The sequence below is a fragment of the Macrotis lagotis genome, chromosome 6 (assembly GCF_037893015.1).
Source record: "Macrotis lagotis isolate mMagLag1 chromosome 6, bilby.v1.9.chrom.fasta, whole genome shotgun sequence".
NCBI classification, from domain to species: domain Eukaryota; kingdom Metazoa; phylum Chordata; class Mammalia; order Peramelemorphia; family Peramelidae; genus Macrotis; species Macrotis lagotis.
The window spans coordinates 87,456,342-87,472,063 of NC_133663.1; the positions used below are offsets into that span (position 1 = coordinate 87,456,342).

Below are 15,722 nucleotides of genomic sequence, written 5' to 3' on the forward strand. Positions count from 1 at the left end.
CATTTCTTAGCTCTGATGTTTTTTAGTTCTTATTCCTCACACTTGAAAATACTATCCCTCCTCATCTCTGCTTTCTGGCTGCCTTTAAAACCCAGTTCAAATCCTAACGTTTGCATAAGGCTTTCCCTGGCTTTTTTCCTATTTGCTAGTACCTTTCCTTTAAGATTAATTTTCTACCTATTCTCTCTCTATATTGAATGTACAATTATTTTTGTTCTTCACTGCTTCCATCAGAATGGATCTCCTTAAAGGCAGGACCATATTTTTTGCATTTCTTTGTATACCCAGTAATTATTAGTGTCTAGTACATAGAAAGCTAGGCTTAAAAACTGGTTGTTGTCCCAATAGCTATGCAAATTTTTTTGAGTGGCTATAGATCCCATTTAGGAGGCTTGCTAATATTCTGGGGTTTTACTGAAATCAGTGTAGTAACCTCCATAACGAAAAACACCTGGAGGACTAAAATCTCTAGTCATAATAAAAATTTAATCTCTTCAATGTACATTCTTCATAAGAATAGAAAACATCTTATCTTGATCAAGCATATATGTTAGATGTCTCAATGGATGATAAAAAAAGCTACATCTTTCATGGAATCTTGTGTAATATTCATAGATGAAATTTTATTGAAGAGTTTTTAAGGGATCAATTTAAAAAAATCAATATTTTTTAAGATTAAAAATTGACCACAGTGGTATCTTGCACTCTCTATACTTTTCAGTAAACAGTAACTGAAAATATATTGAGTCAGACAGTACATGTACTATGTTCTAGGCCCTATGCTAAATGCTTGCTTTAATGGAGCTTACTATCTAATGAGAAGAAAAGTTGAAAAGGGTTGGAAGAAAAGGGGAAAAAGAACTTTTCCCTAGGAACAATATATAGAAATCATAGGATTTTAGAGCTGAAATTGACCTTAAAGAGCTTTTAGTACAATCTTCTCATTTTATCTAATTAGAGACTAATTAAGACAGCATAAGTTAATTTACTTATAGAAAACGATTAATTGGCAGATACTTACTTAATGCCACAGAAGTAGTAATAGTGGTCATATGAATCCATATGGTCTAGGGGAAAGAATGCCAGAAATTTTGGCTCTAATACTTAAAATGGGAAATACCAGAAGTCACTTAATCTAATGGAGATAATTTCTTTCTTTGTGGGTAACACTTGCACTACCCGTAGAATGGTTCTGAGAAGACCAGTGTTTCTGGTGACTAGAATACATCTAGGGAAGAAAAAGACCAGGAAGGTAGGAAGGGAAGCAATTTGTGAAGGGCTTTAACATTGGAATATTATGTAAACATCCACATCTATCTAATCCATTCCAATTCAATCCACAAGTATTTGTTATGAACCTAAGATGCAATATAACCTACTATGCTAAGATGTTTAGGACACTAAGACACTGTCTTCTACCTAAAGGAACTTATATTACTGCTAATCAATCATTCAGTCCTGTCTGACTCTTTGTGACCCTGTGGACCATAATGACCATGGGGTTTTCTAGGAAAAAAAGTGCTTTGGTATTTCCTTCTCCAGGGAAGATTATATATTTTATTATTAAAATGTAAATTAATCTAACTTAAATTTATATAGTATATATCTTGAATAAAAAATGGTAGAAAGCAATAATGTTGCAATAAAACAATTTAAAACCAAATCAGAAAAAATAAATTTTTAAAAAATATTGAATCTGGTAAAAAGGCTTAAGGATGAAAAAAGTAGTCAGAAATTTTTGTGGACAATTTCAAGGTGACATCTGTATTCTTTCAAAATATTTGGGGGTTAATGGAGCTGCTTTGTTTAAGTTTAATTCAAATTCCAAGTTATTACTTTTCTGAATAGATATTTAGCTAGAACTAATTATCTTAATATGTATAATTAGAATTTTTTTTGATTTACAAACAAAAGGAAAAGAAGAAGTAGGAGAACAATAGCAAGACACAGGTGAAAAAAAGGATGCAAAATTCACCTGGGTTACAAAGGTAAAAGATGGGAAAATAAAGGGAAAAATGAGGTCAAGAGAATGCATCTTGGGCCTATCAGAAAAATTGCTTAGTTCTACCTGAGCTGTCAGGGAGTGCAATTCCCCCACACTGCCACCAGATGCCACCATCAGCACAGAAAATCCTCTTGGTTGAAAGGGGGCTTCAAGAATAGCTGCAAGTGGTCATTCACTCTTAGGGGGCATCTGCAAATGAGGGATGCCATCTCAAAGATCATTTGAAGGTTTGTTTATGTCTATTCGTCTTCCACCAAGTACAGCATTTTTCACATAGTGATAAGTACTACCTATAATTTTGTGGGTAAATGTGGATCCCCACCTTCCCTTCACATCCTCAAAAAAGGTTGAGAGCTGCTGTGGTGGTCTCTGATCAGAAGATAGCTCAGGACTATGGCCTCTGTAGTTGTTGACACTCTTTCAAAATACAGCTTAATGATCACATTAGTCACCCAGCCTGTATGCGTTAGAGCTGGAATGGGGCCTGATGCCACACAGCCTTTCTGTGTGTATTTAATAAATGTTACTACTGATGACCTATTTTAAGAAGAATGATACCAGGGCAGCTTGGTGGTGCAGTGGATAGAGCACCGGCCCTGGAGTCAGGAGGACCTGAGTTCAAATCCAACCTCAGACACTTAATAATTACATAGCTGTGTAACCTCAGGCAAGTCACCTAACCTCATTGCCTTGCCAAAAAAATAAAATAAAAAGAAAGATGCCTTTAAAAATAGAAATTAATAACTTCCTAAAATGTTATGATTTTATAAAACATAAGTTTCTACAAAGCACACACTAACTCTCAAGTTTAATTTTATCTTGAACATATCTGTATCAAGTCCAAAAAAAATGGAAATCTTTTACAAAAAAAAAATTGTAAAAACAACACAATTTAGATTTGCAGACATGGAAGCCAGGGCCTTGGAGGCCTTCTTCAAGACCCCACTACTTGTGGCTCAGCAGACTCCTACCGTAAGGATGACCACCAACATAATACCACCATCCTGAGAAATTCAGGAAACAGGGGACACAAAGTAGAAAGTTTAGAAAAATAGTTAGAAGCAAAAGGATCAGGAATATATGAACAGACCCTGGTCCCTTTTTTTAAAAAAAAAAAGGAATGTTAAGTTGTAAAAAGTTCTGTAACAGAAGACATGTTTTAAAGACAAGTTTAAAATGTCTGCTTAGGGAACAGATGTTTTGAAGTTGTTCAGTTTTAGTAACTCTTATTAGTTCCAGGTTCAGAAAATAAAAGCTAAGTGAGAAGGAAAGTTTAACTTCATTATTCTAAATGTCCTAGGCAAGGAAAAAAAAGACTTTTCATTTGATAAAGTCTAATTTTGATTTAAAAAAATATTTTTTTGCAATTAAATTCAACTCAGTAAACATTTATTAAACAGCTACTTAAGACTGAAAGATAATACACTATGACTTGGTGACAAAACATTTGTCCTAATCTCTGCCTTTACCCAAAGATCAACACAGATATACATAATATAAAACAGAAAGATATAGGAACAAAACAACAATCTAGGAAAATTTTCAAAAGGAACAAAGAGAATCAGAGGTTTTGTGGAGAATATATATATGAAAGAAGAAAAAGATTCTGTAAGGAAGTCAACTTAAGGATTTTGCTTAGGATATGCTGGTAATTTATATCTGTGCCTTTAGGAAGATTATCCAGGAAAAACGTGAAGAAAAATAGATAACAAGAAGGTGAGAATGGCAGTTAGAATGCCAATAAAAGTTGGTAGACTATTACAAAACTGCTGAAGAGTGACAAAGAACTCAGAATGAATGGAGAGAACTAGACACATGCAATGTTGTGGTAGAGGAGGTGGGATCTGGGAACAGATGGCATGGAGAAGTTCAATATGGGGATGGTAGTGAAGTTGTGCAGGGAAAGGGAAGAATCAAAGATGATACAAAGTTTACAGCTTAAGGCTCGGAACATGAAGGTGCCATAAAAATAAATAGGAAAGATTGATTCTCTGGAGGGAAGATAATAGATGACAGTGATTCTGTATGTCAAAAATACCAACCTGCTACAAGAGTATTTTAACTCAAATAAGAAGGAATTTAACAGAAATAAATGTTAAGCCTTATGCTTGGATTAAAAAAAATCAACTTCACAAGTATAAATTTAGAGAGTCATGACTTGTCTAGAAAAGAGTTAGGGGTTTTATTAGATTACAAGCTCAGCAAAGTCAACAATGTGATCACTATAGACCTAAAAGCTAACATGTTCATTAAGTTGTATTATGAAAGAGTGTCAACAACTAGGGAGGCCAGGGTCTTGAGTTATCTCCTGATCAATATACACTGAGAGTACTGTTTTCAAATCTAGGGAACACATTTTAAGAGACCCATGAATATCCTCAAAAAAAAAAAAGCATCTAGCATTGCAAAGGCTCTAAAATGATGGCCCTGTGAAGATTAGTTAAATGGATTTGGAAGAGTTTTCCTGGAGAAGAGAATACTTCTGGGAGATAATTTTTTTTTAATAGAGAAAGGAAAAAAATAAAGTGAAAGACTTAGACTTTACCCTAAAAGATATAACTTGGGGAAATGAGTAAAAATTTGAGAGAGGAGAATTTAGGCAAAATGTAAAGAGAAAGTAAAAATCTGCTAATAATTTACAAGGGGTAATAAAATTAAAATAGCCTTCTTTTCCCAACAGAAAGTTGGGAAACAATTTTCAGTTAAGGGTTCTGATTTATCAGAACATTTAGGTCTCATTTCTAAAATAAATAGAGAACTGCATCAAACTTATAACATTACAATTCATTCCCCAAATGATAAATGGTCAGATTAAATGCAAATTAAAACAACTGGGAGGTGCCACCTCACACCCATCAGATTGACTAAATTGACAAAATGGGAAAACGATCAATGTTGGGAAGACTGTGGGAGGATTGGGACATTAATGCATTGTTGTGGAATTATGCTCACAAGAAATAAAACTGATCATACCCTTTGACACAGAAATACCAATACTAGGCCCATATCTAGATGAAATCATAAAAATTGGAAAAGTCCCCCATATTCCAAAATATTCATGCAGTTGCTTTGGTAGTAGCAGCAAAGAACTAGGAATTGAGGAGATACCCATCAATTGAGAAATGGTTGAACAAGTTATGGTATAGGAATGTTATAGAATTTTATTGTTCTAAAGGAAACCATAAATGGTTAGACTCTAGAGAAGTAGGGAATGAATTGCAGGAATTGGTGCTGAGAAAACGGAGCAGAACCAAGAGAACAATGTACACATTAACGACAAAATTGTGAGTTGATCAACGGTGATGGATGCAGCTCCTCTCAGCAGTTCAGAGAGCTAGGACAACCTTAGGAGACTGGCTATAAACAATGCTATTCCCATTCAGAGGAAGAAAAACAAAATCAAAAAAACAGAATTTGAATGAACACTATATTCACTTTTTAAAAACTTCTCTTTTGTATTTCTTTCCTACCTCATCATTTTCTTTCTTTTCCTTTATTTCTAATTCTTCATACTGAAAATGACAAATCTGCAAACATTCTAAACACAAATGAGTAGGTACAATTTCATCTAACTGTTTTCTGCTGTGGGGAGGGGGTGGGAAGGGGGGTGAAAGGAAATTATGCAACTTAAAAATATTCATATGCATGTGGACTTTCATAATGTGTAATTGAAAAAATAAAATATCAATTAAGAAAAAGCCTTCCTATGAGCCAGGTACTGTGCTGAGGGCTTTACAACCATCTAGGTTTTCTTTTATTTTGGGGGGGGGTTGCAAGGCAATGGAGTTAAAGTGATTTGCCCAAGGTCACACAGCTAGGTAATTATTAAGTGTCTGAGACCACATTTGAACTCAGGTCCTCCTGACTCCAGGTTTGGTGCTCTAGCCACTGCGCCACCTAGCTGCCCCTACAATCACCTATTTTGATTCTCACAAAAACCCTGGGAGGTGGATGCTATCAAATTGATTTTAAAATGAAGAAACTGGGGCAAACCGAGATTAAATGACTTGCCCAGTCACACAACTAGTAAATCTCTAAGGTCTGATGAGAACTTGTGTCTTTCTGTCTCCAAATCCAGGGTCAGTGCTCTGTTCACTGCATCAATGAAATGCCCTCCATGTTTCAAGAGTGTTGTTAGGGAATTCTGTTTACCTTAAAATGTGGGCATGTTTGCTTTGTAAATTGTAGAGGTTAGTGGTCATTCAGAGGGAAGGATATAGAATGAGTTATTTTAAAACTAGGTTAAGTAAGGTTGATAACTGAAGTCCTCTCTAACTCAAAATTTGATCACTGAACTGGGAACTGCTCTGGAAAGCAGTTAAGTTTCCTCTAACTAGAGGTCATCAAGCAAAGGTTTGATCAGCTCAGAGAGTACAGAGTCAGATGGACCTGAAGATGCATTGATTCTGTGATTATATAATTACTACTTTAACGGGGGATGTTTTAAAGGCAATTGGAGATGAAGAATTAGAATTAAAGGAAGAGTATAAGACTAAGAGTCATTTAAGTAGAAAAGTTTATTTTTTCACTTAAAAAATGCATGTTAATGAAATTTTAATATAGTGCTAAGATATAAAATATTAAACTATCACTTAAAAAACAACAGTTACTGGCTTATCAGTTTCTAAACAAAATGAATGACATCAACACAAAAATTAGAAGAGACTTTGAAACTTACCTAAATTGTCCCTTAGAGCACTGGCTTCCTCATGAGAGTTGAAATTATAATTCTGTACCAATTTAAGTTTCATTCGAGAATAGTTTTCCACATTGGCAAGTTTCCAGTGAATAGTACTCTGTTTCCTAAGAAAGTCAAAAATTAATATGACAATACAGAGGATTCTACATTAAGTAAATTTAGTTAAAAATTGTAGTATTGTCCTTGGAAATAATTAAGCATTGAAAAACTAAACCAATCATCTTTAAAGTATTATTAGCAAATAATAATAATAATAATAATAATAATAATAATGTAGTGTTGCTATGTGAAAATAGTACTGCCAGAAAGAAACTAGAATGTGGGGCAGCTAGGTGGCGTAGTGGATAAAGCACCGGCCTTGGAGTCAGGAGTACCTGGGTTCAAATCTGGTCTCAGACACTTAATAATTACCTAGCTGTGTGGCCTTGGGCAAGCCACTTAACCCCATTTGCCTTGCAAAAAAAAAAAAAAAGAAAAAGAAACTAGAATGTACTGAAAGGCAGAAGAACCTACTACATACATCTTGTCAAAACAGAGATTCAGGAACTCTAGAAATTTGTCACCATATGGAAATGGTTATATTAAGTCAAAGTCCTGTGAAAAAGCATCCCATACTAGAAACATCCTCATGTCAAGAAAATAGAATCTCTCTGTGCTCAGTTGTTTTAAGTATGTAATTGTTGTTAGTGGTAGTCAGTTGTTTTTCAGTTGTTTCCAACTCTCAGTAAACGTATTTGGATTTTCTTAGCAAAGATACTGAAGTAGTTTGTCATTTCCTGCTACAAGCTCATTTTAGAGATGAGAAAACTGAGGCAAACAGGATTCAATGACTTGTCCAAGATTACACAGCTAGTAAGTGTCTGACACCGAATCTGATCTCAAGTCTTACTGACTGCCAGACTGGTACTCTATCCACTATCACCTTGCTACCCCTTTAAGTATATAAATTTACTAAACATTAACCATTAACAAATAACTATTAACTGGAAGGCACTTCTTTTCCAAACTGCAGTAATAATTTAAAAACAATCATTAAAATTAGAACTTTGAAAAAATTTCTTACAAATATAAAATAACCAATGAAATCTGAATGGAAGGAAATGAATAATTAATAAGAATAGACTGATTATTATAAGGTATAAAAGACTGCTGGTACAATTTTTCTGATAATATAGGATAAGACACCTGGGTAGGATGAATTGCTATTCTTATTCTGCAAGTTATAAAGAAGAATGACTCTTCAATAGTTGTAATCCTTGAAGTTCACTCTAGTAGACCTGACATTTCCTGGTCTCTCTCATCTAAGACACATATGATTCTTTTGACTCAAAGTCTGTACAATAGAAGCATCAGGCTAAGTACTCTAGACTTCTTTTGTATTTCACACAGCAGACATAATTCTAAAGATCCATGGTCTATAAATCATATTGAATTAAGGAAGATAGGGTTTCAGAGAAGTACAAAGTCAGAATTAGGAGGAAACCAAGGTTATATTTTGGGCTGTTCAACAGATAGTTAGGAATGAGGAAGGCTCATCTTCTTGAGTTCAAATCTGGCCTCAGACATTTAGATTAAATACTTAACCTTATTTGTCTCAGTCTCCTCATCTATAAAATGGAACTGGAGAAGGAAATGGTAAACCATTCCAGTACCTTCGCCAAAAAAACCCCAAAGAAGTCACAAATAGTTGAACACAACTGTACAACAAGAAATATTTTATACATGTGTGTGTGCATGTGCGCACGCGTGCGCGCACACACACACACACACACACAACACCCACCTCTTAAAATTCTGAGATCTGCCTTTGGTTGACAAAAAAAGAGAATGAAATAAGTCTAAATCTTGTCTTTCTTTTAGGGTATAACTAGAAATTTGTATGGAAGACTATTCTTCTAAAATAAAAAGGTAAATGATTTACCCCTACCTTTCAGCCCAAGGACCTCTTTCACATGTCAAATAAAGTTGAATTGCTTTCCACTGTCTCAAAGTGGCTAAGTGCTGGCTATTAAGTTGTTTCAGCATACTGTTATACCGTAAGTTCTCTTGACGTGCCTTTCTCTTAAATGGTTCCACAAAAAAATCCTGAAGTAAAAAATAATGCCTTTTAGATACATCGGCTTCTGAAGTAGAATGATTCAACTGCATCAAGGACTTGCCTGCCCTATGTCACTATATGGTTTTATACAAGATGCATGCTACGTCTTCTCACTTTTACCAATTCTAAAAATTGGAATTAATTTTCATCTTTGTTTTAATGAGTTGACAGATGTCTGACTTACATAATGTGATTCAAAAATGCTTCACATTAATAAGTCACTTCCCCTCTTTTAAAATGGTATCAGTTACATTTTGGGGATTGTTATTTTGGTGCTCACTATGGCTTGAACCTCCTACCTCCCCTTTCAAAGAAATTATTTAATATATTCAGGTATTAACACTTCTTCTGTATAGTCTATAGTTCTCTTGCCTCCAGAACCAAAGCAACACTGATTTGGAGCCTGAGGAAACCACAAAAACCCACTTGTTCTCTCCCCACATTTTATAAATGCAAAAAACTAAGGTTTGTAGCTTTACTGAACATTACTTATTCTATGCACAATGAAGACCATGAAAACTGGGCTATGAGCTATGCCTCAAATATATTTCTTTTGTATATTGTTTGCATTTAGCATGAATACTTTCAGTATTTAAAAATATCTAGTAATTATTACCTGAAATTTGAGTTTGCTTTCTCCTCCTTCTCTGTCTCGTTTATGCATGTTGACCATTAAGGCTTCATAACAATCCTTCCAATAAAGTGCCATAGACTCACAACCATCACCAAATGTTTGAACTTCATACTGCTTCATATAGGGCATAATCTTGAGCAAAAGAAAACAACCACCCCAAGTTTGAAATACACTACTAATATAACGGTAATTTAATTTTTCAAATTTCCATAGAAAAGTTAAAACTTACATATTTCTCAATGTAAATTTTCCACTCATTAGAATTGCAGTATTCTTGAAAATCCTCAAAAAATGAGGGGCTGCCATTGGCGGTAGGTAATGAGGGAAGGTGCAAATTCATAAAGAGCAATTCATAAATTTTAGACACTAGGGTACGAAAAAGGGGAATCAGAAATGAGTAGGTTTCCGTCTGCTCTTTTATAGACTGGCTTAGGATAGGTTCCAACTTCCCTAACAGGTAACATGCTTCCGCTTGGCTTTCAATCACTTTGGTCTGAAGAAGTGTATTCAGCTTGGCTGAGGCCATGGCACAAACCTAACAGACAATGTAAAGAAAAATAGATAAGGTTGTGAAGATTTATACTTAAAGAAAAATTTCATGGATAAACACCCATAAATGTCCTCAATTGGCCATTTCTAATACGGCAAAACCACAGTAGGATTTTGCTTCTCTATGCATGAATATTTTGATTAATATTGTAACAAGTTTTTAATCACGAGAAGAAACTAGACAGGCATTTAGGAAAGATAGTATCACAGAAAGATAAAAGCACTGAATCAAACAATAATGGAAAGACAGTCAAGCTAGACCACACCACAGTTGCTTCAAGTCTGGCAGTGAAATAAAGTAGCCTCAGGATGTTTGCAGATCTAAAATATCCCAGTTTTTTTTGTGAAAAAGAAAAATCTAAAATAGGGATAATTCTTTACCAATGTCTATGGTGTTACAGCAAAGAAAGTTCAAATCTAAGTGAAAAAAAAAATTTAGACTCCATAGGCTTTTTAAAAAAGCCCAGGAATTTTCAGCTTCTTTAAGGTTAACCAGGAAATCTCCAGAATCTTACTAATATTAACCCATGGATTTCAATTAAAAACTGGATAAATTCAAATGCACGACAAGCCAATTATGTTAGTCATATTGTATTTTGGTTATCATCATATTGAAATTTCCTAGTCAGATTCACAATTCATATGTATGTGTGTATGATTAGATTAACTTGTAAAACTTTTCATTTTATAGAGACAAAAGAAAATAGCTTTCTCCAGAATAAAGTTAAGTTTTGAGTTTCTTTCTTTTTTCAATTAACTTGAAACAATCAAATAACTTCTTTCAATTAACTTTTTTTGATTTTCATTTTATTTTCATTTTATTTTTTGCTTTTGGTAGGCAATTGGGGTTAAGTGAATACCCCCAGAGTCACATAGCTAGTAAGGATTTAAGGTCACATTTGGACTGAGATCCTCCTGACTACAGGAATGGTATTGCTATCCACTGCACCACCTAACTGCCTCTCAATTAACATTTTAAATTAAGTTTTTATTTTCTTTCTCATCCATCAACTATTCCAAAACAGAAAAAAAAATCCTGTAACAAATAGTGTGCCACCTCTTATTAGAATCCTAGGTGATAAAATATTCTACTAAATACAAGGTAAATTTTAAACTTTTTGTACCAATCATACATGAATATAGAAATTTTGGAGGTAAAATGAGGGGTTTTCATAACCATTATTCTCTTAATGAATTTATAAAGAAACTTAAGCTAGATAAATATAAGGATTCTCAGGAACTGGATAACTGAAAATGTTTGAAAAGAATTAATAAGTATATTGACTAAAAAAAAACTAATCAAAAAATTTCTTTTCCCATATGTAATGCCTAACTACAAAGATAGGAACAGGATTATATAGCTTATAAAAAGCTGCTCACAAGCTATTATTAATCAATTGGAAGTAAATCTTATGAAAATCAAGGTGTTAGTCCAAAGAACTGAATAACACCTACAAAAAAATTGACCATGTACTAGGGCACAAAAACCTCATAATCAAATGCAGAAAGGCAGAAATAGTGAATACTTCCTTTTCAGACCCAATGCAATAAAAATCATGTGCAATAATGGGCCATAGAGAGATAGATCTAAAACTAATTGGAAATAAAATAACCTCATTTTAAAGAATGAATAGATCAAAGAACAAATTATAGAAAGAATGAATAATTTCATCCTAGACAATGATAATAATGAGACAACATACCAAAACTTATGGGATATAGTTATTAGGGGATATAGTATATCCCTAAGTGCTTATATGAATAAAATAGAGAAAGAGGAAATCAATGACCTAAGCAAGCAACAACAAAAAAATGAAAAAAAAAGAACAAATTAATAAACCCCCAATTAAATATCAAATTAGAAATTCTAAAAATTAAAGGAGAAATTAATAAAAGCAAAAGCAAGAAAACTACCGAACTAATAAATAAAAGCAAGTTTTATGAAAAAAAAACAATAAAACAGATAAACCTTTGGTTAATTTGATTAAAAAAAAGAAAAAAGAAAAAACCAGATTACTAGAATCAAAAATGAAAAAGGTGAACTCACAACCAATGAGGAGAAAATTAAAGTAATAATTTGGAATTACTTTGCCCAACTGTATGCCAACAAATTTGATAATCTAAGTGAAATGGATGAATATTTGCAAAAATATAAATTACCCAGGCTAAATGAAGAGGAAATTAAATACATAAATAACCCTATCTCAGAAAAAAGAAATTCATTAAGCCATTAAAGAACTCCCTAAGAAAAAATCTCCAGGGCCAGATGAATTCACAAGTGAATTCTATCAAACATTTAAGGAACAATTAGTTCCAATTCTATATAAACTCTCAGGAAACATAAGTGAAGATGGAACTCTGCCTAACTCTTTCTATGACACCAATATGGTGCTGATATTCAAACCAGAAATAGTCAAAACAGAGAAAGAAAATAAAAGACCTATCTCCCTGATGAATATAGATGCAAAAATCTTAAATAAAATCTTAGCAAAACAATTACAGTAAGTTATCACTAGGATAATACACTATGACAAAGTAGGATTTATCCCAGGAATGCAGGGTAGGTTCAATATTAGGAAAAATGTTAGTATAATTAATTATATCAATAACAAACCTATCAGAAATCAATAGATGCTGAAAAAGCCTTTGACATAATACAGCATCTATTCCTACTAAAAACACTAGTGTAGGAATAAATGGATTGTTACTTAGAATAATAAGCAGTATCTATCTGAAACCATCAACAAGCTAGAGGCATTCCAAAAAAGATTGGGGTGAAACAAGGATACCCATTATCACCACTACTATTTGATGATTTATTAGAAATGTTAGCTTCAGCATTGAGAAGAAAAAGAAATTGAAGGAATTAGAATTGGGAAGTGAGGGGAATATTTCTTCTTAAGAGTTAATATTCTTAGTGAAGTCCTGCCAGGGTTAGAAAATCATTAAAACAAAGACAAACTATTACTCTTAGACTATTCTTAGAAGAAAGAGGGAGAGAGACCTTGCATTCCAAGTCAGACATCCTCCCGATTCTGTTAGGGAGGGAAACACCTAAGTGTCTGAAACCAGATTTGAACCCAGGTACTCCTGACTCCAGGGCCAGTGCTTTATCTACTATGCCACCTAGCTGCCCTATTCTCTATATTTTTTAAGTGGATTTTTATACCACACAGAAGGAAGAAACAAAACTCACTCGTTGAAGATGACATGATGATATTCCTAGAGAATCCTAAAAAATCATCTAAAAAACTACTGGAAACAATCAGCAACTTTAGCAAAGTTACAGGATATAAAATAAACCAAATAAATGCTCAGCATTTCTATATATTATCAGCAAGATACAGCAGCAAAAATTAGAAAGAGCAAACCCATTTAAAATAACTTCAGACAACATAAAATACTTGGGAGTCTACTGGCCAAGGCAGACTCAGAAACTATAAAAACAACTATAAAATGCTTTTCACACAAATAAAATCAGATCTAAATAACTAGACAAATTTCAGCTGCTCATGGATAGGCTAATATACTAAAAATGACAATTCTGCCTAAATTAAACTACTTATTTTTTCTTAAGTTTATTTATTTTGAATTTTACAATTTTCTTCCCCCCCCCCCCAAAAAAAGGCAGTCTGTTAGTTTTTACATTGTTTCTATGGTGTACATTGATCTAAGCTGAATGTGATGAGAGAGAAATCATATCCTTAAGAAAAAAAATAAAGTATAAGAGATAGCAAAATAACATAATAAGATAATGGTGTTTTGTTTTTTTATTGAAGGTAATAGTCTTTGGTCTTTGTTTAAACTCCACAATTCTTTCTCTAGATACAGATGGTATTCTCCTTCGCAGATACCCCAAAATTGCACCTGATTATTGCACTGATGGATTGAGCAAGTCCATTAAGGTTGATCATCACCCCCATATTGCTATTAGGGTGTACAATGTTCTTTTGGTTCTGCTCATCTCGCTCAGCATCAGTTCATGCAAACCCTCCCAGGCTTCCCTGAATTCCCATCCCTTCAGGTTTCTAATAGAACCATTGTGTTCCATCACATACATATACCACAGTTTAAGCCATTCCCCAATTGATGGACATTCACTCAATTTCCAATTCTTTGCCACCACAAACAGGGCTGTTATGAATATTTCTTGTATAAGTGATGTTTTTACCCTTTTTCATGATTTCTTCAGGGTATAGACCCAATAGTGGTATTACTGGATCAAAGGATATTACTTAATTAGTGCCACAACAATCAAACTTCCAAAAAATTACTTAAGTGACCTAGAAAAAATTGTAACTACATTCATATGGAGAAACAAAAAGTCAAGAATATCAAAGGATTTAATGAAAAAAATGCAAAAGAAGGTGATTTAGCCTTTCCAGATCTAAAATTATATTATAAAATATCAGTCATCAAAATTGTTTATTACTGGCTAAGAGAGTGGTGGGAGTGGACCGGAAGTAAGGCCACACGGCAGTGGGAATAAACATGGCCGCAGTGGGGACCAGGTCCATGCTGTTCGTGTGTCTGGGTAATATTTGTTGCTCACCTATAGCTGAAGCTGTTTTTAGGAAACTTGTAGCTGATCAAAATATTTCAGATAAGTGGAGGATAGACAGTGCGGCAACATCTACATATGAAATAGGAAACCCCCCTGATTATCGAGGGCAGACTTTCATGAAGAAACATGGCATTATTATGAATCATATTGCCAGGCAGATTACCAAAGAAGATCTCCTGACCTTTGATTATATATTATGTATGGATGAAAACAATCTAAGAGATTTGAATAGAAAAGTTAATCAAGTTAAAAACTGCAAAGCTAAAATTGAACTTCTTGGAAGCTATGATCTACAGAAACAACTTATTATTGAAGATCCATATTATGGAAATGACTGATTTTGAAACTGTATATGAGCAATGTGTAAGGTGCTGCAAAGCATTTTTGGAAAAATCTCATTAAGGTTCACGCTCATTTATTGCTCAAGGACAACAGTGATTGCCTTCAACTTAAAAATGATGTATGTATATCAACTGTGTTATTAAAAAGTAATGATGTACTACTGCATTTGAAGACCATCATTGTTTCTTCAGTTTATTTAATGTTCATATATATTCTGATTTTAAAAGATAATGAAAATCAGTCATCATTTTTGGAGCAGTAATATTTGATTAAATCAGTTATTGTCAAAATAGATAGAATTGCCCAGTTTATGTTTCAAATTTTAAAAATGAATAAATTATATTGTGGAACAAACTAAAATTTGTATGTAAAAACTAATACACAATCATTTATTAATAATGTTTGATAGATTTTTCTTTTAAGAAAACTTCATTTATGTCTAATTGGGATCTTTAACAGATAAAAAAAATATTTACTTTTATGCCCTAGAAATAGAAAATAAATGAGATCATTGTGAAAAGTTAAAGAAAAATGTATTTTTGTGCATCAGCAGTTATTTGATGGCAATAACTTAATAAAAAGAAATTCTATTCATCTTTAAAAAAAAAGAAATAGAGTGGTGGATCAGTGGAATAGACAGTACAAAAGAGACAGCAGGAAATGGTATATTAATCTGCTATTTGATAAATCCAAAGAGTCCAGCTTCTGGGACAGGAACTCTCTTCGATAAAAACTGCTAAGGAAAAATGGAAGATAGCAGAAACTTGGATTAGAGCAACATCTCACACCCTATACCAAGATAAGATCAAAATGGGTACAGTATTTAGACGT

General features: G+C 33.4%; 1 protein-coding gene and 1 pseudogene across 6 annotated transcripts in view; one reads left to right on the forward strand and one right to left on the reverse strand.

Moving 5' to 3' along the window:
- Positions 1-15,722, reverse strand: part of NBEAL1 (neurobeachin like 1) — a 209,765-nt gene that overhangs the window by 57,424 nt on the left and 136,619 nt on the right. For all 6 annotated transcript variants that reach the window (XM_074191603.1, XM_074191606.1, XM_074191605.1 and 3 more), the window contains 4 exons: positions 9,666-9,971; positions 9,419-9,568; positions 8,632-8,789; positions 6,684-6,808 (listed from right to left, as the gene is read on the reverse strand). In XM_074191603.1, coding sequence (XP_074047704.1) covers positions 6,684-6,808; positions 8,632-8,789; positions 9,419-9,568; positions 9,666-9,971 — 739 coding nt within the window. The remainder of the gene's footprint in view (positions 1-6,683; positions 6,809-8,631; positions 8,790-9,418; positions 9,569-9,665; positions 9,972-15,722) is intronic.
- LOC141491049 (low molecular weight phosphotyrosine protein phosphatase pseudogene) lies at positions 14,446-14,955 on the forward strand (annotated as a pseudogene).